The 27,201-nt window shown below is 35.3% G+C and overlaps 2 protein-coding genes and 1 non-coding gene across 7 annotated transcripts in view; 1 reads left to right on the plus strand and 2 right to left on the minus strand.

Annotated features, from left to right (window-relative positions):
• Window positions 1-8,567, minus strand: part of TMTC3 (transmembrane and tetratricopeptide repeat containing 3) — a 47,532-nt gene extending 38,965 nt beyond the window's left edge. Inside the window, exons 1-2 of the mRNA XM_003783371.1 lie at window positions 8,377-8,567; window positions 2,682-2,898 (exon numbers count right to left, since the gene is read on the minus strand). Of these exons, the coding sequence (XP_003783419.1) occupies window positions 2,682-2,870 (189 nt within the window). The 5' untranslated portion in view covers window positions 2,871-2,898; window positions 8,377-8,567. The remainder of the gene's footprint in view (window positions 1-2,681; window positions 2,899-8,376) is intronic.
• Window positions 8,568-8,644: 77 nt separating this feature from the next.
• CEP290 (centrosomal protein 290) overlaps window positions 8,645-27,201 on the plus strand; it is a 91,231-nt gene continuing 72,674 nt past the window's right edge. For 2 of the 5 annotated variants that reach the window (XM_023509307.1, XM_023509310.1), the window contains exons 1-12: window positions 8,645-8,955; window positions 9,525-9,653; window positions 9,801-9,878; window positions 10,817-10,886; window positions 11,179-11,225; window positions 12,958-13,101; window positions 17,527-17,580; window positions 18,329-18,481; window positions 18,861-19,043; window positions 19,765-19,854; window positions 22,195-22,317; window positions 23,772-23,895. In XM_023509307.1, coding sequence (XP_023365075.1) covers window positions 9,552-9,653; window positions 9,801-9,878; window positions 10,817-10,886; window positions 11,179-11,225; window positions 12,958-13,101; window positions 17,527-17,580; window positions 18,329-18,481; window positions 18,861-19,043; window positions 19,765-19,854; window positions 22,195-22,317; window positions 23,772-23,895 — 1,168 coding nt within the window. In that variant the 5' untranslated portion in view covers window positions 8,645-8,955; window positions 9,525-9,551. Of the gene's footprint in view, window positions 8,956-9,176; window positions 9,308-9,524; window positions 9,654-9,800; window positions 9,879-10,816; window positions 10,887-11,178; window positions 11,226-12,957; window positions 13,102-17,526; window positions 17,581-18,328; window positions 18,482-18,860; window positions 19,044-19,764; window positions 19,855-22,194; window positions 22,318-23,771; window positions 23,896-27,201 lie in introns of all 5 variants that reach the window. The other 3 variants (XM_023509309.1, XM_023509308.1, XM_023509311.1) reach the window with 3 other exon arrangements.
• Window positions 16,974-17,081, minus strand: LOC111723097. The gene has a single exon (XR_002771716.1). It is a non-coding gene; the product is annotated as a U6 spliceosomal RNA (small nuclear RNA).

A 27,201-nucleotide genomic window follows, 5' to 3' on the forward strand; every position in this document is an offset into this window, starting at 1 on the left:
CACCCATTGCCCCTCTCCTCCCTCTCCCCATATTCTTAGGCTGTAATTAGGTTATAGCGTTCATATAAATTAGTTTCATAATAGGGCTGTGTACATTGGATACTTTTTCTTCCATTCTTGTGATACTTTGCTAAGAAGAATATTTTCCAGCTCCATCCAAGTAAACATGAAGGACATAAAAACTTTACCTTTCCCATCTTGAAATTAGGAGCATTTTACCATCTCTGCTTGCACTGACTACATATACCACGACATACCATCTACTCAGAATATCCTTTCCTGTTTGGCTAATTCTTGTACCTAACATCAAATTTCATCTCAGGTATACAAAATTATTTTTAAGGCACTGTATTGAACTGATACATTTAGTACAAGAAAGCAGAAAAATATTCTAGAAACCTAGAAATCTTTTTTCTGAAATATTATTGTGGCTCCACTGGAACACACCTGATCGGTAAAAGTATAAAACCAGAAAGTAGAAGGGAATACCTATTTTTAATTGCAGTACACATAAATATTCAGTTAGGTCTAGTAGATGTATATATGTTAAAAGTAATGGCCAACTAAAAGATTAATCATTAACATAACTAATAGGCCACACATTGGAAATCTAATTAAAACCCTACTATGACAATCAATCATCAGCTTATTAGATATCAAGTTTACCCTGAAAATATAGTACAACAGTTATATCCATTATGAACAAAACAATTCAGGTCTTAATTATCAAACACATTAAAGAAAAAATTACTTATGATATTCGTAAAATCATAATACTAATAATTTATTAGTAAATAAATACTAATAGTACAAGTATTATGATACTATTATCACAATACTAATAGTTTTATTAGTAAAATCATAATTTTATTTGACAAAAATAAGCATGAGTATAATGATAGTTTATTACTCCTAATTCTTTTTTTATCAACATTGTCATCATCTCAGTTATGAATTTTTCCCCTAAAGATTTATCTGAGACAGTGGTTCTCAGCCATGGCTGCACCGCACAATCACTTGGGTGACTTCAAACAAACAAAGCACTGCCCCCCCCAACAAAAATAATAAAACACACACACAAAATAAGATAAGAAATATTGATGCTTACATCTGATTCTGAGAGATTATCTCAAATAACAGGTTTGGATAGAAGCTTGGCTATTTATTATTTATTTTTCTAAGGCCTAGGCTGATTTTGATTTGGCAGCCAGAGATGTGATTCAGTGAACTAGCAATAAACAGAATGGACTTACTAAACAGATAATCTAACTACTCAGAAGTCCATAGGAGTCCAAAGACCCCTAATATGGCAGTTATTTTCATATGGCTCAGGAGAATGTCTTAAAATGTGTTTTTAAGATTCACATTGGGATAAAAATCCTTATTATGTGTATATATGCCTAGGCTTCTAGGATATAATTACATCCTAGAATATAATTCAGTGACATAGACTCTTTAATCTGGCCTGTTAAACTTCCAGTTCAAAATCTCAACATAATGACTAAAATCACAACAGATAACTACCATACGGTAGGGGAGTGAAAAACATTTCTGATGATCTCTGGGGACCAAGGGTAGCAGTAGAAAGGAGCAAAATGTCTGGAAATAACATATCATATGGCCATGTTTTTCTCTTATTATCAAAGGATTTTTCCCAAAAACTAGAATTGGGTGAGAATAGAAAGGTTAGAGACAAATAAGATCTGTTTACTTAATAAGAAAAAAATATTTACGATGTGCTTTGTGCTTAGAGGAATAAAAAATTCTATCCCTACCCTTGAGAAGCTTCCAAATTTGGGGGAGAAAAGAGGTCACAAATTATCTCTGAGAAACAAAGTATTACATGTTATGTTTCCACAATAATTCATTCAGTATCTATGTGCCAGGCATATTATAGATAGATATATTAATTTATTTATTATCCTCAAGTATTATTCTCTTTGACAGTTCAGGAAAATCACTTGCCATCTAAAAGCTGTATGCTCAACTATTTCACACAGCAAACATAAAACAGAACTAAAATCCAACCAAATGATCCCACGCTGACCAGGATTTAATCCCAAATAGTCTAATCAATTGATCTTCAAAGGAAAGTTACTGGCAGAGTAAAAATACCCTCATAACAATGAACTAAACTTTTGAGTTCTAAAGATAAAACCCAAATGACTATCAAGTAACAGATATGACAATGATTTAAAATTTTTAATAACCATTTTTTCCCTGCAGAGAAGATGACAATGTGTACTTACTATTTTTAACCCTTAAAGTCTAATTTATTTCAAGTTGCTATACTTTAAATAGTGAAATACAAAGTCATCTTTTTTGCATCACTTATAAGACAGAAAAAAAGAGAAAAAAGTCATTTGGCAAGAAACAGACTTGTATCACACCTGTTGTTCTCCCGACATATGTTTTTCACATACCTGTATTATTTTTTAAAGTTTTACCAAGATACACAGACAAAAAAGGAAATCAAGTACTGCTTTAAAGAATGTAGATTATAATCACACCTTCAACTTTCTATCAAATTTATTACCGACATGTTATGTCTCAGATAAATCTTTAGGGGAAAAATTTATAACTGAGATGATGACAATGTTGATAAAAAAAGAATCAGGAGTAATAAACTACCAAAATGTTTTAAAATCTGAAATATGTATAAGCAGTATTTACTTACTTACCTCAGACATAGGGGTTCCCCAGAAGTCATTTTGAAATAAGGTTTTTAAAGGTGTAGATGGATGTAGGTCTTTATTATCCAGTATTGCTGAAACATCATCAAAAACAAAACCACAAAAGAGGCTGTTCCAATAGCAGGCAGTAATTACACCTACTATTAAGGTTACTTCTTTGAGGTTAATGTCAGCCATCTTTCCTACAAGCACTTGCAGACAAAAGCTGGAAAAAAAAAAACATAAAAATAAAATAGGCAATACGTTTTTTCAAATAAGTTCAATTAGTAGGTAGATAAGTAAAATAAAGATTGCATGTTAATTTTCCAGAGAAGTTTAGCTTAGTGCCATTCACCTCTAAGCTGCATTACTGAAACACATGTGTTACAGTTCAGTTCAGACCCCCCCCCCCGCCCCCCTTACTAGATACAGCTAAGTAATCATCGCTCCTACACCATGGAAGAAGGCTGGAGATTTTCTCTCAAGTATATACAAAATGGGGTCTCTGGAATAGTGGATACAAGTGAGAACAAAGGGAACACACTGAAAACAAAGGTTAAGGAAAGTCTGTTGACACTTTTTTTTTTTTTTGAGACAGAGCCTCAAGCTGTCCCCCTGTGTAGAGTGCCGTAGCATCTCAGCTCACAGCAACCTCCAACTCCTGGGCTCAAGCAAGTCTCCTGCCTCCGCCTCCCAGGTAGCTGGGACCACAGGCGCCCGCCACAACGCCCGGCTATTTTTTGGTTGCAGCCGTCATTGTTGTTTGGCGGGCCCGGGCTGGATTCGAACCCGCCACCTTGGGTGTATGTGGCTGGCACCTTAGCCACTTGAGCCACAGGCGCTGAGCCTGACACATTTTATGTCTAAACTCTCCAGCCTGCTTCTTCAACTGGGCACAGAATCCTGTAAGATTTTATAATGCTAGAGATAAAATCATCCATAAACAAAGCAGGTTCCATATCAAACGGGAGGAATCAACCATGTTTTCACCAACAATACTATAAGCTAGAAAAAAAAAATTGCCTCTCTGAAAGGGAGTAATTTTTCAAATTTCTGAGGAATAATGATTTCCATTCTGAAATCTATATTAGTAACTCAAATTTTCCAAGTGGGAAAGAATAAAAACATAGTAAGTTAGTCAAGGTTTTAAAAAATTTACATATGATGTGTCTTAAGGAAACTAGAAGAGGTACTATACTAAAATGAGGGAGCAGACCAAGAAATAGAGAAACCAAGGAACAAGATCCTACACTAGTTAGCAACATACATATGTTATGATTTAGAAAAACAAAATGAAACAACTCAGAGCACCCATCATTAGGTAAATAAAAATTAAGTTTTGTGTACGGGTCAGAAACCCCTCTCTCCCATACATAACTCAAGTCCCTTGATCTGCTAACACTAATTCAGTTGGTGTGAAAAATGCTGTTTGATTCAATGTTCTAACCATAGGAAAGTTTAAAATTAATAGAAGAAAAAGCTATAAGTTAAACCAGTGATTCTAATACTTTGAAATTATATTTGGGAATCACTTATGTATCCTATTTTAATAGTACTTGTAATATGTTTAAGAGATTCTGACATCTTGGATACTTTGATACATTGGCTTCATAGCTGTAGTTTTAAAATATATGCGTAATACACATACAAATTACTGACTATGCAATATCTGAATTTAGAATTTTTTTGTTGTAAAGTATGACAATTTAGCTAAGTAGGCTAATAGTAATAAAATCTTTTATAAGAATTTGGGAGTCACTATAGTTTTAAGGTTAACTTGCTAGATTTATAGCAATTACTTACATATTGAGAAGATTTTGCTTGTTAAGTTAGGTATCTTTATCTGAAGTACTTAAAAAATAAATTCACTCAAATCAATACAAATATCTTTATCTGATACAGATATACATGTTTGTGCTATACACTCTAAATATATATTTATCTGTATGTATCTATTAGTTGTGCCTGGGGTCATTCATGTGCTCATAGCTATCCTGTGGCATGACTAGACCTTGATGATTTAAAGCAGTGGGACCTAATCTTTTTGGCACTACAGCCCAGTTTCATGGAAGATAATTTTTCCACAAACCAGGTGAGGGTGAGGCAGAGGTCAGACAGTCTGAGGATGACTCAAGTGCATTATATCTCTGTCTCAGAATATCAGGCATTAGATTCTAATAAGATGTATACAACCTAGATCCCTCACATGCACAGTTTATAATAGGTTTCACACTCATATGAGAATCTAATGCTACTCCTGATCAGACAGATGTGCAGCTCAGGCAGTGATGCAGGTGATGGGGAACAGCTGTAAATACGGATGAAGCTTCATATCCTCAACTGCCTCTCACCTCCTGCTGCACAGCTCAGTCCATAACAGGACATGGACCAGTATCAGTCTGTGGCCTATGAGTTGGAGACTGCAGGTTGAAAGGGGAGGGGTCTTATTTTTCAAAGCTAGTCGCTGCTACTTATAGTCAAATCTTCTATTAGGTTAACGTGGGTTTTTTAAACGATGATCTCAAGACAATAGAAAGGCAAGTTCCAAAGCTTCATATGCTTTTGTTTACTATGTTTTTACTACTAATCAAGGAAGGTAAATCCAGAATCAAAGAGAGAGAGATTAAAAAAGGGTTAAGACAACAAAATTGTTAAGATTCCTCAAGGGAGTGTATTATGAGAGAAAGTGAGAAAGAGCATGTCATTAGTTCAGATGTGGAGTCTTCTTAAATTATGTCCAAAAGAATCCACTTGCAAAGTAGAGGTTGGGGAAAGGAAGGGTTTACAATAAGGGTATAGACTGACATGACTCACTGGGGGCCGTTACTGCAATCATGTAACACATCATTGCTGTTAGTTGTGGGAACTTCTTGTTTTTCCTACGTGTAAGAGCAAACTCACAGATGGCTGCCGACTATCAGGATGGGATGACTGATTTACGCTTGCTTGCAAAAATGGGGTGTCACTACGTGCACAAAATCCAACTGCAATTAAAAACTACTCATGAGCTACAGTAGAGATATGAAACACAATTCCTTCAACAAAATTGTTTAGAGTATTGATGTTGTGTAATAATACAACTTTATAAAATTAAAAAAACATCAACCTACAAAATAAGTTCACATCAATGTGAAAATATTTAGCCTGGAAAGGAAAGTTTTCCCAGGTCATCCTCTTGGGTAATTGGGGAAGTCCTCCCAATATCATTATTATTATATCATCTTTTATAAGAAAAGTAATCTACTATATTTAATTACTAAAGTTTGTTAATGTAGTTAGTTTGGTCTACAAAGTTTACATTCACCATGACTCCTACTTATCTTCCAAATCTCATGTTGAAGGCAAACAAGTGTCTGTTTGTTGCACACTCATTCTTAACCCCTAAAATAAGACAAAATAAAACATTTACTATACATAGGATACTAAATTTCTTATGGCCACATTTTATTTTAGACCCAGAAAAGTAAGCTACCATTCATTTTCTTGATAAGGCAGCAACAAGAAAATGCAAGTAACTTCTAAGAAATATAGAATCTTTGGTTCAGGGAACAAATGTAGCAATTATAAAAGGGAAGACTTTCTTGTGAAGTGATTTTGGTCACATAAAGCTTCTCATAAAAACCTAGGGGGAAAAAAAGAAGGCAGGTCCAGGCATGTGTTTCTGTAACAAGCCATCTTCACAATTGCCAGTTAAATTCCACCTCTTGATGAAAATTGATGGATGCAGAAAGTCTGATGAAAAATAGAGTTTTAACAAATTTTCCTCAAAGAAATATGATGAGTTACTGTGACCTAGAACTTGAGTAAGTTTTATCATTTACAATTAGGTACAAATAGATGACAGTGCCCAAGAACCAGTTAACTCATTCCTTGTTGCAGCTCCAGTGTCAACCACAGTGTACAAGATCAAAACGTTACGAGTTAAAGAATGAAATTTAAGCAAGATTTTGCTTTTCACAAGGATCGTCACTGAGATCTAGGTTACAGTCTCAGCTTCATCTATTATGAAATAACTTCTCTAAACTCCTTCTCATTTCTGAAAAATTATAATAAAACTTATCATTAGACTGCCAGGCGTGGTGGCTCACACCTGTAATCCTAGCACTGTGGAAGGCCTAGTGTGCTGAGCAAGAGTGAGACCTCATCACTAAAATAGCAGGGTGTAGTGGCAGGTGCCTGTAGTCCCAGCTAACGGGGAGGCTGAGGCAAGAGAGTCACTATGAGCCCAAGAGTTGGAGACTGCTGTGAGCATGGCACTCTTCCAAGGGTGACAAAGTGAGACTAAAACTAAATAAATAAATAAATAAATAAAAACTTATCATTAGACCAGACACTTGAGTTCTTGGGAATATAAATGTAAGCAAGAGAGTGAGGGTGTAAGAAACCAACACAGATGAACTACCAAATTAATAAAAATAATAATTATAATAAACAAAAATGTGCTATAGTAAAAATAACAGATTACTATTGAGAAAATACGCACTAGTAAACACAGTACATAATACATGCTCAATAAAAATTAAATTTCCTCCCTACCATCCCCTGCCAAGTTAAGAATAAAAACACCGAATATGAAGAGTATTTAATTCAAATGGAATCAAGTTATAAAATTAGAATGTGATAACATATAACAGAAATAGCAAGAAAAAAGACAAAGCACTTTATAGATACTGCTTCCCACAATGTTTGGGGATTTAGTAGAGCAGTTAGTATGTACTCCAGTCATTAAAACCTGTGTTCAATCACATTATATTAAAACACAGTACTTAAACTCTCCAAGCCTCAAGTTTCTTAACATAGATGGAACATGAGAACATGTAGGCACCTGTTTCACCGGATTGCTGTGAAGATTAACTAACATAATGAACAATTTCTGTCATATCATCTTTCAGAAAAGGAATATACAAAATTATTCCTACAAATTTCATGAATACCTGAAATGCATCTCACAAAATCTTTATTTCCTACTGAGCTAGTTCTTGTTTTGCCCAAACTCAAGGTTTAAAAAGAAATTCATTCCTTATTTTCAAAGGAAATGTAGTCAATTACGTAAAGGAATAAAAAATAAGCGCTTACAAAAGATAAAGATGAGCGGCACTGGTCCAAGTAGTTGGAAATAACATTTATGGTATCACATCTTCAGCTTTTTAAGAAAACTACCTAGTGGTCTATCACACTCCAGAACAGTGAGCAGTGGGATGAGCAAAACTTCCTAAGAGTTCAGAATGGTCAACACTTGATTACAGGGTGCTTTCACTGCAGTGCCCTGGGTAACCAAGTGACAACAGCCGTGTAGGTGAGTTTCCCGTCCCTTCCCTCTCCACCCACGCAGTGCTAGAGCCTTCACTTTTTCCTAGGTCCCCAACCTTCAAGCCCTTCTATCCGAGAAAGCAATGGTGTTACGAGCAAGGCGGGAGGAGTAGGAGGATGCGGTGTCCTCAATTCTCTCGCACCCAAACCAAGGCATGGCTGCGTGGCCCCCGCTCTGCCCAGATTCTGACACCAAAAAAGGCTGAAACTTCTTCCTTCCATTCTTACAGAAGAAACTACCCTGAATGCCGCTTGCAAACGCTTCAGGAGAAAGCGAAATCCTCCCACCTCTTTAAAGCCGGGCCAGGCCCTTGGGCCCCAATAGGCGCTTCCCACTGCCCGGACCGCTCCCCTCAACTCCTCCCCATCTGCTGACCCGACAGCTCGACCTCACCTGGGAGCGGTTCCACCAGGGAATGGTTTAGGAAAACCGCAGGAAGAGCAGCCCAGCGAATGAAGCCACCGAAGCCACAGTCATGGTCCACCTTTTTCGGCCCACCAGCGCGGACGCACCTCAGCCTCCGCGCCTCCCGCCTCCTAGTCTTCACCCGCCGCCCCGGTACGGGCGCAGCGTCCCGCACTGCACGCCGGGAGCGCCCTGCCTCCTTCTGAGACTTCAATTCCCAGCATGCACAAGCTTCAGGGCAGAACTGCACTCTGGGATTTGGAGTCCTCATCCACGCCTTCAGTCTTCAACACCGGCGTCCAGGGAACCTGGCGTGTAATCGGAACGTAAAGCGTCACCCACGGTCGTGAACTGTATGCTCCCCGTGCATCCGGGACCTTATTCTGGCCCCCGGGGTGGGGAATGGTGTCGCTTAGCAGCCGTCGTCGCTTTGGCTGGCTCGGGACCGGTTAGCCGGACGCAGAGTCCGCGTGGAGCCGCTCTAGGGAGCTGTCCGGAGCCGCAGCGGGGCCCAGCTTGGTGGGTGCGGTAGATGAGAGACCTTCGCTGGTTGCCAGGCTGGTCTAGGTGGGTGGATCCTTGTAAGCGAGAAGGGGAGTCCGTTCCCTCTCTGGTTGTTTAGCCTCAGGGCCCGCTTGCAACCTCCTACCTACCCCGCCCCATCTAGGCTCTGGTTTGCAATCCTTCTGCCTTAACTTCAGGTCTGGTTTCCCCACACTTCACTCGTTTCAGTTGTTTACTTCTGCATATTTTTTTTCTTAACTCCATTCCTAGTTTCTTTTCATCAGAGGTCATTTTCGGCTTTCCACACACCCTGGCACTTGGCACGAGTAGGCGTTCGCGCGCCTTGATGGGAGAGGGTGTTCAGAAGGGGACTCAGAACCTCAGTCCTGACCTGTGTTAGTTTTATTTTAGCAAGGTAGGAGTCATATTTTGTTGTAGGCACAGTGTCTGTCGTGACTGCTATAATTTTGATCAAGGCTATTTTGCTCATTCTGTCTGTCTTGAGGTTAAGGAGCCACAGCTCTGCTAACACCATAGAAAGTTATAGTGATGTAGACTGTAAAACACTCTATTGTAAAAAACAGTGGCGTTGTCTATGTTAAAAATGCTAGTATCTACCTATTTTGTTACAGAAGCGGAGCACAGTGAAAGAATTCAAGATGCCACCTAATATAAACTGGAAAGAGTTAATGAAAGTTGACCCAGATGACCTACCTCGTCAGGAAGAACTGGCAGACAATTTATTGATTTCCTTATCCAAGGTGTTTAATTGATAAATAATACATGTACATATACATTGATCCATGATTAAGTTGTCCCTTAAATCACTGAATGGCATAACTAGAAGAGTTATAATATTTTGCTTAAAGTTATAAAATTAAAAAAATATTGCTTTTCTGTTTACTTAGGTGGAAGTAAATGAGCTAAAAAATGAAAATCAAGAAAATATGATCCACCTTTTCAGAATTACTCAGTCACTGATGAAGGTTTGTATGCAGTAGGTTTTGGCTATTAGAGGAAATTTAAGAATCTCTTTTTAAATCCCTGCGGAAGTACTTGATAATATTTAAATCACCCCGAAATACCTTCAAATGTGGGTTGAGGATTTTGTGTGTAAACATCACCCATTTCTACTTAAGGTTCCTAAAAGAATGTGTAGGGGAAACAGAACAGTTGGTTTAAAAATAATGTAGAAGTTAAATTTTGTGAAAATGTAGACAGTGACTGTTAGAGGCGTTTGTTGGGTTGGGGGGAAGTGATTTTTGAGGTATCAGAAGACTTCATAAAAAGGACAAAGACTGAACGGTAGTTCTGGATGGTAATGGTAAGATGGTAATGGAATTCTAGTGCCAGTGGTTCATAAATAAATACTGAGGATGGGAAACATGTTTATTCTTTACATGTGGAAAGGTTTAGAAGGTTGTAAAGAAAGTAAGTCTTGGGTAGGTAGTTTGTGTAGATTATAAAGGTTTATTATGTGCTCTCAGCAATTGAGAGGCTAATAAAGATTTTTGAACCATGCTAGTAGATACAGAAATAAGCCTTAGGATTGCAAAACTGAGTTATGTTTTTTAGGTCATAGAAAGGAATTGGAACTGTTTAGACATAAAATTATGAAGGCTTTTAGATATAAAATTATAGATGAGAGCAGGTAAGAACAGGTAAGAATTAGTGAGAAACATGGCAAAAAAAGAAGTTGCGAAACTGGATATAAGACTTGAGGACTTGAGGTAAAAGGTAGAGTCAAAGATGTTGTAAATTTAAAAATCTGGAAATTATAACCTTAAGTATGAAAATAATTCATTTACTCATTCAACAAATGTCTACCAAATGTCTCCTTGTACAGTCCCTTGTAGACACTAGGGATTACTTATTGCTACATTCCAGTATAAAGGCATATTTAAATAATTGTTTTAATGTTTAGATGAAAGCCCAAGAAGTAGAGCTAGCCTTGGAAGAAGTCGAAAAAGCTGGAGAAGAACAAGCAAAATTTGGTAAGCACCTTGGAATAAGTTTATTATGGGGTTAAATAATAAAGTCCATTTATTCATTAAGGTAGAGTAATGTGTTCTATAAACTGTATGTATTTAGTTTATTTTAAAATATATTTTTATAGGTCCTATTTTATGGGTCTAATGTATAATAGTTATTTTCTTATATGTTGCCTTGCTGTAATCATAATGGAATCCTTTAAAATAATTATTTTCTGTTATTCAATTCATTTGAAAGCTTGTCCTCAGGTAACTCTAACCAGTGGAAACATTTCTCTCTTTTTTTTTTAAATAGAGAATCAGTTAAAAACTAAAGTCATGAAACTGGAAAATGAACTGGAGGTATGTTCTTTTGTATGTCCTGTAATTGTAGAATGTAATTGTCATTCATTTTTCTTATTTTGAATTATTTAAAATTTTTTTTTATTTATAGCTGGAAAAATCACAGGGATGACATTGTGCTCAGAGTTACTTAATTTGCTAATTTGCTCAGTATATATTCTGCATGACTATGATGTGCCTTAAATTCTAGTAAGGATTGAGCATCCAATTGTGAATACAATAAAAATAGTGGCTGGATGGAGCTTACAGTCTCAGGGAGTATACGGAAGGGTTGCTAGTAACTTAAGTAGAGGATGGGTAGAGATTTGAGGTATAGTGACAGAAGGGTATTATAGGAGAAGCAACTTGACAAAGCCAAGGTCTAAAATATGAATGTATTGTTGAGGAACTAAATACATTGAAATTTCTGAGATGGTAGGAAGTTGTACAAATTGATTAGCCTTTGGAATGAGGAAGACCCTCCCTTTATATTAGGAGGGGGAGGAAGAGTGGGTGTGTACAGAGCTTTTTATGTTTGTAGGTGGCAGTGCCTGAAAGTTAAGCGGTTGGAGATGATATTGTCTGCTAAAAGCATGAGTAGGAGCTGGTGTGGTCACATTGTAAGGAAATCAGGTAAAGCTTGAAGTAGAAGATAGAGAGGAGAGGTCATACTTGAGTTCTAGTCCTGATTCTTCTACTTGTTAATACTGTGAGCTGGGATGAGTTATCTCTTGTCTTATACTGCATATCCAGTTCCTGGGAAAGTGCCACACATTTTTAAGAACTACTTAATTAGGAAGTTGGATTGATTCTGTGTTAGTATTTAGCAAAGCAGTTGACTGTAGAATAGAAGGGTAGGGCAGTTGAAGATATTGGCAGGAAAGTAGTTGAAGTGAGGATTATGAACTATTAGGTGAATTGGTAGGGAAATCAAGATTGGGTTGAGTGGGGGGAAGGTTAGAGATGGGGAGGGAGAAGAGAAGTCAAGGAATTAAAGTGTCCTGTTAGATCAGAGAGCAGGCGTAGTGGAAATTGAATGTTCCTGCTTGGATAATGATCTAGTGTGTGGGAGTGGGAGACAATAATGAATTCAATAAAGAAGTAAAAAAAAAAAATAGAGTAAAGCAAAATTATGTGCTCTATTACATTTTTAGGCCGGCTTTGGAGGAAAGACTGTGAGCTATGTGCTTTAATTCCCAATAGATTTTGATGGATTTTGAGAACTATCTGTTTATGCCTATATATTTCTGTTACAATCAATAGTGCAGTTCTTCAGTAGCATTAGTCACATTTCACGTACTTAATAGCTACATGGAGATTGTGGCTGTTGTACTGGACAGCAGAGAACATTTCCATTATCCTAAAAAGTCCTGTTGGATAGCACTGGTCTAAACATTCCATGTTATGATGGAAAGGAGAGGTTAAAAGCACCGAAGTTTGCTGCTAGGATTAGGCTCTAAGAGTTTGTAGCTCTTTGGTTTGTAGCCTGGTTTTATATCTCTGAGCCTCAGGAGATGCCTTGATAGTTTGTTTATTGCCTACATCTTATGCTTTTGCATTTTAGTTTGGTACTTGTGGCTCAGGGAAAGCGTAAGGAATTGTCAGGCTGTGAACTGAAGTTTGAGTAAGTTGAATTTTTTAAAAAAGTGGTCCTTAAGCTAATGTATCTATCCTAAAACGTAATAAAAATTTAATTGTAATGAACCTCTAAGTGTAAGGGGCTTGATTTTTACTTTTGATTTATTGCTTTAAGATGGCTCAGCAGTCTGCTGGTGGACGGGACACTCGGTTTTTACGTGATGAAATTCGCCAACTTGAAAAACAATTGGAACAAAAAGATAGAGAATTGGAGGACATAGAAAAGGAGCTGGAGAAGGAGAAGAAAGTTAATGAACAAGTAAAACGCTTTTTTAATGAATCTTAACTAGTCAGGTTACCTTAATAGAACACCTGATTTTTCTTTCTATAATTTGGCAACAGTATCAGTTTTTGTGTTGCATACATATTTGAGGAATGAAACACTTGTCTCTAAGGTTTTATGTCACTGTTTATTTTGTCATCACAGCTTTAAAATATAGTGGATCAGGTTCTTCTAGTGAATATGACCTGGAAATTAATTCTTTATATTTGGAGGTACATTTTTCTCAGGACATTAACATTATTACATAATATAAAATTTATGCTTTGGTCTTGAATACTGGTATGAAGAAATTAATAGTTATTCATAAACAAGTGACTTTACTATGATAGTTGATTTGAGTAAAAAGTTATATTTATTATATTTATGCTGGAAATATATTTGGAAATTAATTTTTTATTGATATATTCAGTTAAATTCCTTGTTTTCAGATGTACTTTACTATCTATAATACATATACATTCTTGTAAGTTGTGTTATTGTCAGTGTTTCATAAAGCATTCATATTTAAAATTATATTTTTAAAACAAGCATAGTTTGTTATTACCTCTTGTGTTACTTCTTGTTAGTTATAAAATAGTTCATACAGTGCTCACTTAAATTTAGTTTCAGAACAAAAGTTGTTTTCTTGCAGATAAATTTCTATGTCTCAGCAGAAAACTTTCTGTTTTACCTCACCATCTTACTCAATGTTTTATTTATTTATTTATTTAACATACTTGTTTAATATTTATTTAATAATAGTTATTTTACCTTAGCTATTATCAAATTTGGTACAGATTTGGTGTCTAACTGTGATAACTGACCCAGTCTTGCTGGCCAGAAGCTTTTTTTACCTTTGTAAATAAGATTAACAGGAATATATCATTAACAGTGACCTTCTATTAAGACACTAAGGTAAAAAAAGCTTAACTCCTGTTAATCTTATTTTGTCCATTGTTCTGCCAGAAATAGAGAAATAGATTTCAAGTACCCAAAAATGATTATAAGATAACATTGCTATTTAAAGAGAGTCTATCATAAGTTGGTTTGTAAGGACAAGTATCCCCTTTCTTGTATGTATTTTACTCTATACTTTAGAACAGTGGTTCTCAACCTTCCTATTGCTGTGGCCCTTTAATACAGTTCCTGTGGGTCGCGACCCACAGGTTGAGAACCTCTGATTTAAAAGCATCATTTAAAAGTTAGCTACCAATACAGTTATTGTGGTGGAAAAAGTATGGATTGATGCTGCCTGAAAGGTTAGTAATAAATGATTAGAGGTTTTTCCGTTTCGTGGACTCAGCAAAATAAAATACACCTATGGATTTTTTAGTAATTGTAAAGGATCCAACTTATTTTATTCACTAATAGAATTATTTAGGAAGATATCTGTTTTTTTTAGACCTTTGTTATTTTATCTAGGCTGTATATCAGTTTACTTATTCATGTCATACACTCTTAGCTAATCGGAACTACTTTGTCGATTCCTATCTTCAAGTACCATCTCTATTCCTAGGCACACACACACACACACAACTTGAATATCTGGCTGATGGAGCGTTCCAGCTGTTAGATGCCTTGAGAGGGACTATGGATACAGGCTGGCAATTCTTTCCTTGACCTTAAACAGTCATTCAGTCATATTGAGTATTTATAGCATGCCAGGGACTGTGTTAGTTACTCTGAATACAGGGGGCAACTATGTTCTGATTCTCAAGAATATTCACAGTTAATAATAAACATAACATAGGGATAATGTTAGACATGTGAACTTAAAGGGTTAAATAAAGATGTCCCCTGGGGTACTCTGAAGAGGGATACCTAAATTAGTCTTGAGGTTTAGGAAGTGATATGTATGTAAACTGAGACTTGAAGTAGAAGTCAGCCTGGCAAAGGAAATGTGGATATACATGGTGGTTACGAAAAAAATATTCTAGGTAAAAGATACAGTGTAAGAGGTAAGAGATATTATAGTATATTTAGGAAATGACATTGAATTTGTCTGGAATATCGACATATATAGCTTCCATAGAGTCCTTACTTTCTTCCAGGTACTTTATATGCATTACTTCGTTAGTCCTTATTTCATACTTACCATATGAAATAAGTCATTTCTATCTACCGTGCCACAGATGAAGGAATTGAGACACAAAAAGAGTGATTGCTGACGGTTATATAACTGATAAGTGGTAAAACCAGAATTTGAATTCAAACAGGCTTACTCAAGAGTCTGGGCTATCCTGCCTTCCCAGTTTTAATATTCATGATCCTCTGGAGAAATAAGCAAGGATAGTTTCTGAAGAATTTGGTCCTTTTCCTAAAATGAGTCAATGAAGAATTTTGAGCACAGAATATCATGATCAGATCAATACTTTTTAAATGTTTACTTGCTTTGTAGAGAGTGGATTGAAGGGAGCTAATACCATAAAAGAGATATTTGTGTTAATTCAGGTAAGTACTAATAATTAAGATAATTCTTGAGAGTATTGAGAGACATAGACATATTTGAGAGAAGTAGATGCAGTTAATTAGACATCATGAATGATTGGTTGTTAGAGGAGAGTGGGGAATGGAGAGTCTGCCTACTTTCTGGGTTTGGCTATCAGGTAGGAAGATTGTGCCATTCACTAAGAAAGAGCACAGAGGGGTCTGGAAAGTTTGAGATTATTATTTCAGTTCTATACCTGTTTTGAGTTTGAGGTCCTCCTGGGCATATTCAAAAAGGATGGTTTTGGATATGGAATTCATAAGAGACACTGGGCTGAGAATGAGGATTTATGGGTCATCAGCATAGATATTATTGAAGTGATTGTAAAGCATATTTCTGAGAAATGTCTAATCCAGCAGTGAGATAGGAAAAGGTTCTTCAAGGAAAAGCTCAAGAAAGGAGACACATTGGAATGTGATGTGTGAGAAGCCAAGGGAAAAAAGCATTAGTAGCATTAAATACTATAGCATTAAGTTTTGGGTTTTTTCCCTTGTTAAAATTTTCCACTTCAGAACATGCAGATTCATTCACTTGTTAACACAGTGCTACAGTTGCTTATTTTTCCATCAGTATCTTTGTCCTCACAGAAGTATCTGTCTTTCTCTGTTTTTGCTGAACCATTTGGAAGTTAATCGAAGATATCATGATACTTCACACTTTTTTCCTAAGGCTAGGGCTGAGTTTGAACCCACCACTTGGGGTATATGGGACCAACGCCCTACTCCTTTGAGCCGCAGGCGCCATGCGATACTTCACACTTTTAATTATTGAAACATGTCTTCTGAAAGAGAGAGACATGACTACAATGTAATTCCCATGCTCAGGAAATTTAATATTGATCCAATGCTGTCGTCTAGTCTGTAATTAGATTTCCTCTAGCAGACCAGTAATGTTTTTCATTGTCCTCTCACCTCCAATATCTGAGGTTCCAGCAAGAATCACAGACTACATTTGGTTATTATAGACTTTTAAATATGGTTATATACCACTCTTATTTTATCTTTCTGTGAATAAAGGGGAATAACAGAAAAGTGAAAGGTCCTAAGGGGAAAGAGGTATAGAGAATAGATAAAAAACATCATAATGATTATGATAATTTTGCTTGTTTGGAGAAACAAAAGTCACTAATGAGATGATTTTGATGTGGTGAAGAGAACACAGAATAGTTTTCTACCTATTTCATTCACTAAGCATTATGGTAAGGACTTTGCATCTTATTTAATTCTTACATCAATATACAAAACGTGAAAACTAAATTTGGTAGGGACGTTAAATGACTTTTTCACACTTTGCTGGAAATTGGTGGACAAGGGATATGAACCTAAGCCATTCTAATTTCAGATTGCCTTTTGTTGTTTATTTATTTATTTATTTATTTCTAAAAAATATGGAACGCTTCATGAATTTGCATGGCATCTTTTGCGCAGGGGCCATGCTAATCTTCTCTGTATCATTTTAATTTTAGTATATGTGCTGCCAAAGCTAGCACCAGATTGCCTTTTTTAACCATTGTGTTGCACTGCCTTATATTTTTTAAGTAATTTAATTCTCATGGAAAGCAAAAAATAGAACAGTGAAATGTGAAGATCTGGGAGGGAAAACCACTTGTTTTACTATGGCTATTTGGCCTGGCAGAGGGAGGATAATTTGTTTCTGTATCTTTTGGTTAGCAGATTTTTTTGTTTTGTTTTGTTTGTGTGTGTGTGTGTGTGTGTGTGTGTGTATTTAATCTTTTAAACTGAACCAGTTTTTCCTTCCTCATCCTTAGTTTTTGAAAATTTTGTCTTTATTTATGCTTTAGGGTGATAAAGGTTTCTTATTAGTTAAAGATTCTCTATCGGAGAGGATTTAAAAACTAAATTATTTTAAAATTAATAGTTTTATATTAAATTGCTGCTGAATTTTACCTTTTTTTTCTTTTTTTACCGTTTTAGTTGGCTCTTCGAAATGAAGAGGCAGAAAATGAAAACAGCAAATTAAGAAGAGAGGTTGGTAAAAAGTTTTGTTTTGGGGGTTCAACAAAGATATTTGTTAAAATAAAAAAGTTTGCATAAATTTGTATTGTAACTGAAACTGGAATCTTCTAAGTATCTCATGTTTTCAAACTGGCTAGTTTTAGGATATGACTTTGTCTCAGGAAATTAGAAAACAAAACGTGAGGCCATTAAGTACTACATTCATCTTTTGGATCTATGTGGGTAAATCTTTCTGTTTTATAAGCTATTCTGTGTTTGCTAATTGAATAGATAATAGAATTTCTGTTCTTATTTCTCTTATTTTACTCAAAATTATTTTAAAATGTCTATTACTCATGAAATCTCATAAATTCTGATTATTATTTGGTTCTTCTAAGCCAAATAATAGTTTTATATTGTTTATTCTGATAAGAAATCTTAATTTTCTAACATAAAGTGTTGTTTTGGTCAATAATGTTAATTTTCTTTGGTTATCCAAAATAATATACCTCATTCTCCTAAAATTTCTTTTTTGCTTTCTTTAATTTCTGATCATTATTTTTAATTATGTATTGCTTTTCTTATTGCTAATTACCTCTTACCTGTCCTTTCTGGAGAACAAACGTCTAAAGAAAAAGGTGAGATTTTTAAGGATAGTAAAACCTTGGGGAATTTAAGGAAATATTGTCTTAAATAGACAGAGCACTATTTAGAAGATGCAATTATATTTCTTCCTGATGAATGGTTTCCTTGATGGAATGTGGTGTTTGGTTACCCTCAGAATGAACAGCTTCGTCAGGATATTATGGATTACCAGAAACAAATAGATTCACAGAAAGAAACACTTCTATCAAGAAGAGGAGAAGACAGTGACTACCGATCACAGTTGTCTAAAAAAAACTATGAACTTGTCCAATATCTAGATGAAATTCAGGTAAAATGGATGGAAGGGTGTTCAGAGCAATGATTCTTATGAAACTTGAATTTCATTATAATTTAACCCTACGTGTAAATTCTTTAGTGTAAATCTACAACTGTGTATTTATGAAACATTAAATAAGTTGCAACTTTGAATTGCGATTTTTTATTCATTCTTTTTGTATGTTCTTACCTTGGGCATTATTGGAGGGCCTTATGTACAGTTTTCTTGATATTTAATTTGAATTGACTGGTCAACACCAGCTCATACTAAAGGTCCACAAAAAATTCTTTTTTTTAATGGACACTTAATGGCTTCATTTAGTTTTAAATTGGTTTACATTTTAGTTTCATAAAAAATGATATTTTAAGCATAATGTTTTTAACTGTTTTAGACTTTAACAGAAGCAAATGAGAAAATTGAAGTTCAGAATGAAGAAATGAGAAAAAATCTGGAAGAGTCTGTACAAGAAATGGAAAAGATGACTGATGAATATAATAGGATGAAAGCTATTGTGCATCAGACAGATAATATAATGGACCAGTTAAAAAAAGAAAATAGTCATTATCAACTTCAAGTAAGAAATCCTGTTAGGATGACTTATTTATGTAAACTTTGTTTTGTCTCATTACCATTTGTTTGCAATTAGCAAGAACTTGAACTTCTTAGGGTGTGATTTTTGTCTGTGGTCCTAATATTGTAATATGTTGCCATGCTAATGTATTTGTTCATGTATATTTCTCTAATCCTGCACGCTTTGTGTTCTTGTCATCTAGGATATGTAAATGACACTTGAACGAGAATGTAGACAACAGTCCTGTAAAGCTCATAATAGTAGGAATTTTCTACAGATGATTCTCAAATGTCCTATGGATCATAAAATTTAATTTTATCTTAAAAATAAATACACTATAAATATATTAGAAACCCATACATTGATCATTATTTATGGGGGATTAAGCCAATTTAAAAGTAATGTTCAAAAGTGTAATTCTTTAGTAATAAAAGATAATAACGCTACTACAAAAATGCAAAAGCCATTAAAATTCACCTTTAACTGTGGGACTACTCTAATGTATCTGTGCATGTGTGCATACAAATACGTGTGTCCATGTGTGTATATATGTATGTGCATATATGTACAAATATATTACCTATATGTAAGTGTGCATATATGTATGTGTGTGTATATTTGTGTTTATATAATATATATGTAAATATGCATATGTGTGTATATAACAAATACATTTATATTACACCAATTTACATCAGTTCTTCAAATAAATCTTGGCTTTTAGGTACAGGAGCTTACGGATCTTTTGAAAGCAAAAAACGAAGAAGATGATCCAGTCATGGTAGCTGTCAATGCAAAAGTAGAAGAATGGAAGGTATTTGTCTCAATCGAGATGACTTTTTCATTTTATGGTTTAGATTTAAATTTTAGTCATATTTTTTCTTTAAAGGTCTTACACTAGTTAGTAACATTTTTAAGAGGGTTTTTTTTTTAAAGTTGATCAGATTTCTTAGCTAGAAAAGCTCTGAAACTGTCTACTGTACACTCCTTTAGCTCATTTGTTATTGCATGTGAACTCTTCCGAATCCATGAGCTAAACTTGAAACTTTTTGTTGGAAGTTTACGTCCCAAATATATTTCCCATCTAAAATACATGATTCTAAATGTGATTTTTTTTTTTTAACGCACTTCTTAGTTACCTTGTATATATTAGTTGTATAGTTCCAGATAATAACTGCAGTTTTTCCAACTCGGTCTTGCATGTCAGACTAATTAGTGGGAGTAAGCAAAGATTTGTCAGAATCCCTTGGGAAACTTTTTCAAAATACACCTACCTCTCTGCCTCCTTAGCACTCACCAACCTCAACAAAATTCCTTGGCCTTCACCATGTCAGAAGCTGAGATTTTGATGGTTGTATTTTTGAAAAACACTGGAAATGATTCTGAATGAGTAATTCTAATTTTAAAAGTTATCACTTCTAGAGTCATTGCTTCTAACAGGTTTCCCATAAATCTTATTAGCACATTAGAATTGGTTATCATACGGGGAGCTCAGATAACCCGTATTTTAAACAAAAACATTAGCAATGGAAATGAGGCTTATAGAATCAGTCAGGGGTCATAAACTTTATGTAAAGGACCAGAGGGTAGATATTTTAGACCATCTGGTCTCTGATATGACCACTGAACTTTACTGTTATAACATGAAAGCAGCCCTAGACAATTTTCCGGTAAAACTTTATTTACAAAAACAGGTAGCAGGCCAGTTTAGACCCATGGGCTGTAGTTTACAGACCCCTGGAAAACCAGTTGTTTGTTTTTAATGTATTTAATTCTTTGGGGGGAAATAGCATAGCATGTTATATATATTGTATACTTTGTTCTGACTTAAAAATCTTTCAATAATTATTTTATATCAATACATAAAAATATTGCTTTTTTCTTTTTAATGGTTATGTAATTCTTCTTTGAATATAAGCATATTATTAATATTTGATAATTGATTCCCTATTGTGTGATGTTTTACAAGATTTTCAGTTTTCACTTTTACGGTATTTTAATGGTGTCTCAGTATATATATATATAAATTTACAAATACACAAATATATCTGTAGAATAAATTGCTGCTAGTGTAATTGTGTTATATTGTTGCAAACACATTTTTCCAATTTATTACTTTTTTTTGCTTATAGTATTTTTGGCTATGGACTATTGCTTTTTATATTGCATAGTTAAATTTATGATTTTTTAAATGCTTTTAACCTTTGTGTTATAATTAGAAAGACTTCTAAATATAGACTTGTTTTCTCATCTTTTCTCCTTATATGTTTTTCTGTTTTCTTTTACATTTAAAATATTGAAACATGTAATCTATTTTTCTATAAAGAGTATAATATAGGTGCAATACAGCTACTCTGTTGTCCAAACATCATTCATTATCTTTCTCCTCTGGAAATATGGAAATACATGTGGCGTGCCATTTTTATTGTGTATAAAAGTCTTTCTTGTTACATTTGGATTTAATTCTGGACTCCTTTTTATTAAATTGATCTATTTTCTAACCGTGTATACTTGTTACTGTATACTAGTCATTATATGCCTTAATATCTAAAAAAGCTGATCACATTATTTTTCTAGAACATTTTTCATTATTTTCAGGAACATTTTTAATGTGGATTTTAGAAATAGCCTATTCAGTTCTTATAGACTATCTAGTTGATTCTTTTTCTGAGTATGTATTAAAATTAGAAATTGATTTATAGATTGATTTGGGATAAACATCTTCATAATATTTGGTCTTTGCAAAGAACACAAGATGTTTTTCCCTTCCATTCATTCACAATAGTCTATGCATGTCATTGGTATTTTAATGCTTATTTCATAGATATCAATTATATAAAGCGTTTTGCAGTTGTGTGGAGGTATTTGTAACTTTTGATTTAGAAATGAATTTTGAAAGATTGACATTTTTTCAAAGATTGAATTCTGAAAAGGGAAAGTTACAATGTCTATTTTGGAATCAATTCCTGTGATTTCCGGATTATATATAAGAAGGGAACAAAGTTTGTACCAGTAATTGCTGATGCTTTCTTACTGCAGAATTTTATTTCCAGTATTTTCTCAAACTAGTGGTATACATTATTTATCTAAGTGAAGAATGTCATATTCATTTTCCTCTTGTGTAACGAACGTATCTATTTTGTTTATTTTCTAGTTAATTTTGTCTTCTAAAGATGATGAAATTATTGAATATCAGCAAATGTTACATAACCTGAGGGAAAAAATTAAAAATGCCCAGCTTGATGCTGATAAAAGTAGTATTATGGCTCTACAACAGGTAAAATCTTCTCAAATTTAGTTTATCAACCAGTTTTATTCTCAAATTTAGTTTATCAACCAGTTTTATTAAGTTTTCAACTCTGAACAATGTCTTATTTATTTACTTATTTATTTATTTGGGGGGACAGAGTCTTACACTGTTGCACAGGTTGGAGTGCTATGGCATCAGTCTAGGTCACAGCAACCTTACTTTTTTCTATCTTTAGTAGAGATGGAGCCTCACTCTTACTCAGGGTTTTCTCAAACTCCTGAGCTCAAGGGATCATCCCAGTATGAGCCACCACGCCTGTCTTATTTATTACATCTTCTGTTCCTAATCTAGTGGCTTGCACTACTGGGTATGTAATGAAGACTTTTGAAATCGCTTCAAACATCTGATCTCAAGAAAATACTTAGAATTAACTTTAGAATTAAGTTTACAGTTAGGACTAAATTATTTTGTTTAGTTTTCAATGTTTATATGTTTAATACATTGTTGTGGTTGGGAATTATTTAATATGAAACTTAAAAACTAGTGATTTTAAAATATTTTAGTACTCAGCCATTAAGGTTATTGTAACCAAGTCCTGACATACCCTATACAATGTGAAATAAGCTAAAAGTGGGGTTATAATTTGACTGTGCTACCTAAAGATTTTATTTTTGGTGAATATACATATACTTACATAGAAAGAAGTGACGTTTTTGTCATCTGTGCTGTAGTCATAGTCCAGAAGTAAGGAATTTTGAGAAGTATTTAGTGTATAAGAACAGTTATAGGGGATAAAATTTTTCTTTTTTTTTTTTTTGAGATGGAGTCTCAAGCTGTCCCCCTGGGTAGAGTGCCATGGCATCATACTCACAGCATCCTCCAACTCCTGGGCTCAAGCGAGTCTCCTGCCTCAGCCTCCTAAATAGCTGGGACCACAGGTGCCCGCCACAACGCCCGACCATTTTTTTTGTTGCAGCCATCATTGTTGTTTGGCGGGTCCGGGCTGGGGATTCGAACCCTCCACCTTAGGTGTATGTGGCTGGCACCTTAGCCGCTTGAGCCACAGGCGCCGAGCCGATAAAATTTTTCAATGAAGTACTGAAAGGGTAAAAAAGTAGAATAAAAGAGAAAGTAGGGCAAAACACAAATATACAAAATTATAAAAAAATGAAATTGAATGATTGATGAGGAAAAGTCAGATATAAGGAGTTATGAGAAGCCACAAATATTAGGGAGTTCTGGAATTCCTGTTTGCCCGAGTGTTAGTTATCGTGTCCATCTTTCAGTATTGGAGTGACAGCAGTGTACCCTGCACTATGTACTGTGTTTGAGGTATTAAAAAATTTTAAAAGGCATAGTTTTACCTACAAGAAAGTATATTCTACAGTGTTGTTGGAAAAACAGGACCTACCTTTCTGCTTATTATAAAATGCATGCTAAGATTCATGTAGGAATATGTGATGTTTTAAAATATTTTATAGGGTGTACAGGAACGGGACAGTCAAATTAAGACGCTCACTGAGCAAGTAGAACAATACACAAAAGAAATGGAAAAAAGTACTTTTATTATTGAAGATTTGAAAAATGAGCTCCAAAGAAACAAAGGTAATTACATATTTTAAAAGTATGTGAAGTTATTTTGTATATGTGTTTAAAGTATTTTTATTAAAATCAGGTCATGTCAATAGATAGATTATTGAGCTTTCTCCTTTTGAGTTTCATCATAGTGTCAAAAAATTATACAGGGTATTATTAATTACAGATATTACTAGTGCTTAAATTTGTAAACAGTAGATGTGTTTTCTATGATTTTTCTCCTTTGATGAAAGTTACATTAACCTCTATTATCAGATTGGTTGTATGAAAGAAATGAAAAATGGTAATACAATTTTTTTTTTATTTAACCTTTTAATAATTAACAAAGAATAGAACAGTGATTTTCAACTGGTATGCCGAGCACACTGGTGTGCTATGAGAAGATCTTAGATGTACCATGAAAATTTTTAATCATTCATATATTATTTTGAAAGAAGTTCAAAGCACAATAAGTCTATTCCTTTTTTTATTCTTTTTTGTTCAGCATAATTTAAGTGTGCCATAGAAGTTTAACTTATAAGTTCAAGTTTGCTGTGAGATTAAAAAAGGTTGAAAACCCTGGAATGAAAAATAGTAAAAAAAAAAAAATTTTTTTTTTCGAGACAGAGTCTCACTTTGTCACCTCCGTAGAGTGTCATGGCTTCGTAACTTACAGCAACCTCAAACTCTTGGGCTCAAGTGAGTCTCTTGCTTCAGCCTCCCAAGTAGTTGGGATTACAGCCATCCACTACAACGCCAACTTATTTTTAAAGAAAGGGTCTTGCTCTTGCTCAGACTGGTCTCAAACCATGAGCTGAGGCAATCTACCTGCCTTGGCCTCCCAGAGTGCTTGGATTACAGACATAAGCTAAAGTACCCAGCCAAAAACTAGTAAAATTTTGATGAGTCTAGCAGCATTGCAAATAGTTTTCAGAAGTAATTTGACACATCAACATTTGAATTAATCTTAGCAAGTTAATGTGTTCTCGTATTCTCCCTACCCTGTGCCATATTACCTTGTCTAACACATTAAATCCTCTGCATAAAAGCCCTTATGACCTCCATGGTGGTGTAACTCCATAGCACTGCATACTATAGTTATAGAGGGCCCATTAGTGCCAACTATTCGTCATTGACATATTTATTATAATTGCTGAACATAGAAAATAAAAACATAAAGGGGAAATAGTGAGTCTGTACGTGTGAAAGTGTAGTGATGATGGCGGTGTTTGGAAGTAGAGTTGTAATCCAGATAGTGAGGCAGAAGACTCTCTGAGGAGTGAACAGATGTATAGGAAATGTTATGCAAATTGGCTCTAAGCAGAGGGCATAATTGCAAAGGCACTAAACTCAGAGTATACCCGGCATGTTTGAGGAACCACAAAGCAGACTTTGTGGCTGGAGTAGAGTGAGCAAGTGAAATGGTTCTCACTGTACTGAGAAGGGATGAGATCAGAGAGGTAACCAGAAGCCAGTATCATAGTGGGTCTTACTGTTCAAAGTGAGAACTCTGGCTTTTAAGTAAGAAGGGGCACCAAAGACTGTTCCTCAAGATAGGAGTGATATAACTTGACTTGTGCTGCTATCTGCAATAGACGGGAGGACCGGTAAGTACAGAAGCAGGGAGACCTGTTTGAAGACTGTTGCAGTAATCTGGAGAAGGGTGATGGTGGTTTGGGGCATGGTGGAAGTGGGGGAGTTAGTAGCTGTCGTCTGTTTTGAGTGTATTTTGAAGGTGATAGAAATGGAGTTTGCTGACAGATTAATTATGTAGGATGTGAGAGAAAGAGTTGGGACTTTTGGGTTGAATACTGGGGAGGCTTGTGTTTAAAGAGCAGGTTAAAAATAATTAGTTAGTTTTGGACATGAAGTTTTAGATGTTTATTAAGCATCCAGGTGAAGGCCTTAAGTAACACTTGTATATAAAAGTCTGAAGCAGAGGAGAGTAATCTAAGCTAAAGACATAAATTTGGGAATCATCTCCACTAAAGTGGTATTTGAAGTTATGTGAGATAAGATCATCAGGGGAATGAATGTAAGTTAGGAAGAAAAACCTGAAGACTTAGCCCTGAGATACTCCCACATTAGAGGTTGAGGAGGTGAAAAGGAACAACTAGATGAGATTGAAAAAAATGGCTGACAAGATGAAAGGAAAACCAGGAACATGGAGAGTCCTGAAAACCACGTGAAGGATGTAGTCAGAAGAATGAACAGCTGTGTTCAGAGGTCTGTGGCTTCATTGCTACTGGCAGGTCAGGATCTCCTCTGACAGTTGTTGGGCTTAGCACAGTCATTTTTGGTTCTAGAGAAAATGAAGAGAGAGGAAATGGGGAAAAGAAGTACAGGATCTCTTTTCCAGAAGCATTTTAATAAAGGGAAGGAGAAATGAAGTGGTAGATTAAGGGGAAAAAGGATGAAATATAATTTTTTTTTCTTTAAGAGCAAGGGCCTCAGTCTGCCGTCTACATCCAGGGTGGAATGCAGTGGCATGATGTGGTCAGAGTTCATCTGAGCTCACGCTTCTGAGCCCAGGCCATCCTCCTGCTTCAGTCTCCCAAGTAGCTAGGACTACAGGCACATGGTACCACGCCTGGCTACTTCTTTTTCATTTTTAGTAGAGACAGGGTTTCATTTGTTACCCAGGCTGGTCTCAAACTTTTGGCCTCAAGTGATCTTCACACTTCAGCCTCCCAAAGTGCTAAGATTACAGGAGTGAGCTATCATGGCTGGCTGAGGTTTTCTCTTTAAGATGGAAGAAATAACTCAGGACTCTAGGTTCATGGAAAAGCTCCATTAAAGGAAAATATTTGATGAATTGATGAAGGGGAGGAGAAGGAACTTTTAGAGCAATATCATTGAGAAGGCAGGGGTGTTTCCTCATGTACCAGTGAAATGGTTGGCCTTAACTATGAATACAGAGTTCATCCGTCATTACAGAAAGGAAGGTAGAGTTATGTATAGATAGAGGTACCAGTGACCAAGTTCATCCATCATTACAGAAAGGAAGGCAGAGTTATATATAGATAGAGGTACCCGTGGCCGAGTTCATCTGTCATTACAGAAAGGAAGGTAGAGTTATGTATAGATAGAGGTACCAGTGACCAAGTTCATCCATCATTACAGAAAGGAAGGTAGAGTTATGTATAGAGAGAGGTACCAGTGACCAAGTTCATCCATCATTACAGAAAGGAAGGCAGAGTTATATATAGATAGAGGTACCCATGGCCAAGTTCATCTGTCGTTACAGAAAGGAAGGTAGAGTGTATAGATAGAGGTACCCGTGGCCGAGTTCATCCGTCATTACAGAAAGGAAGGTAGAGTGTATAGATAGAGGTA

This window comes from Otolemur garnettii, unplaced genomic scaffold, assembly GCF_000181295.1.
Source record: "Otolemur garnettii isolate 467f Iridium unplaced genomic scaffold, OtoGar3 scaffold00007, whole genome shotgun sequence".
NCBI lineage: Eukaryota > Metazoa > Chordata > Mammalia > Primates > Galagidae > Otolemur > Otolemur garnettii.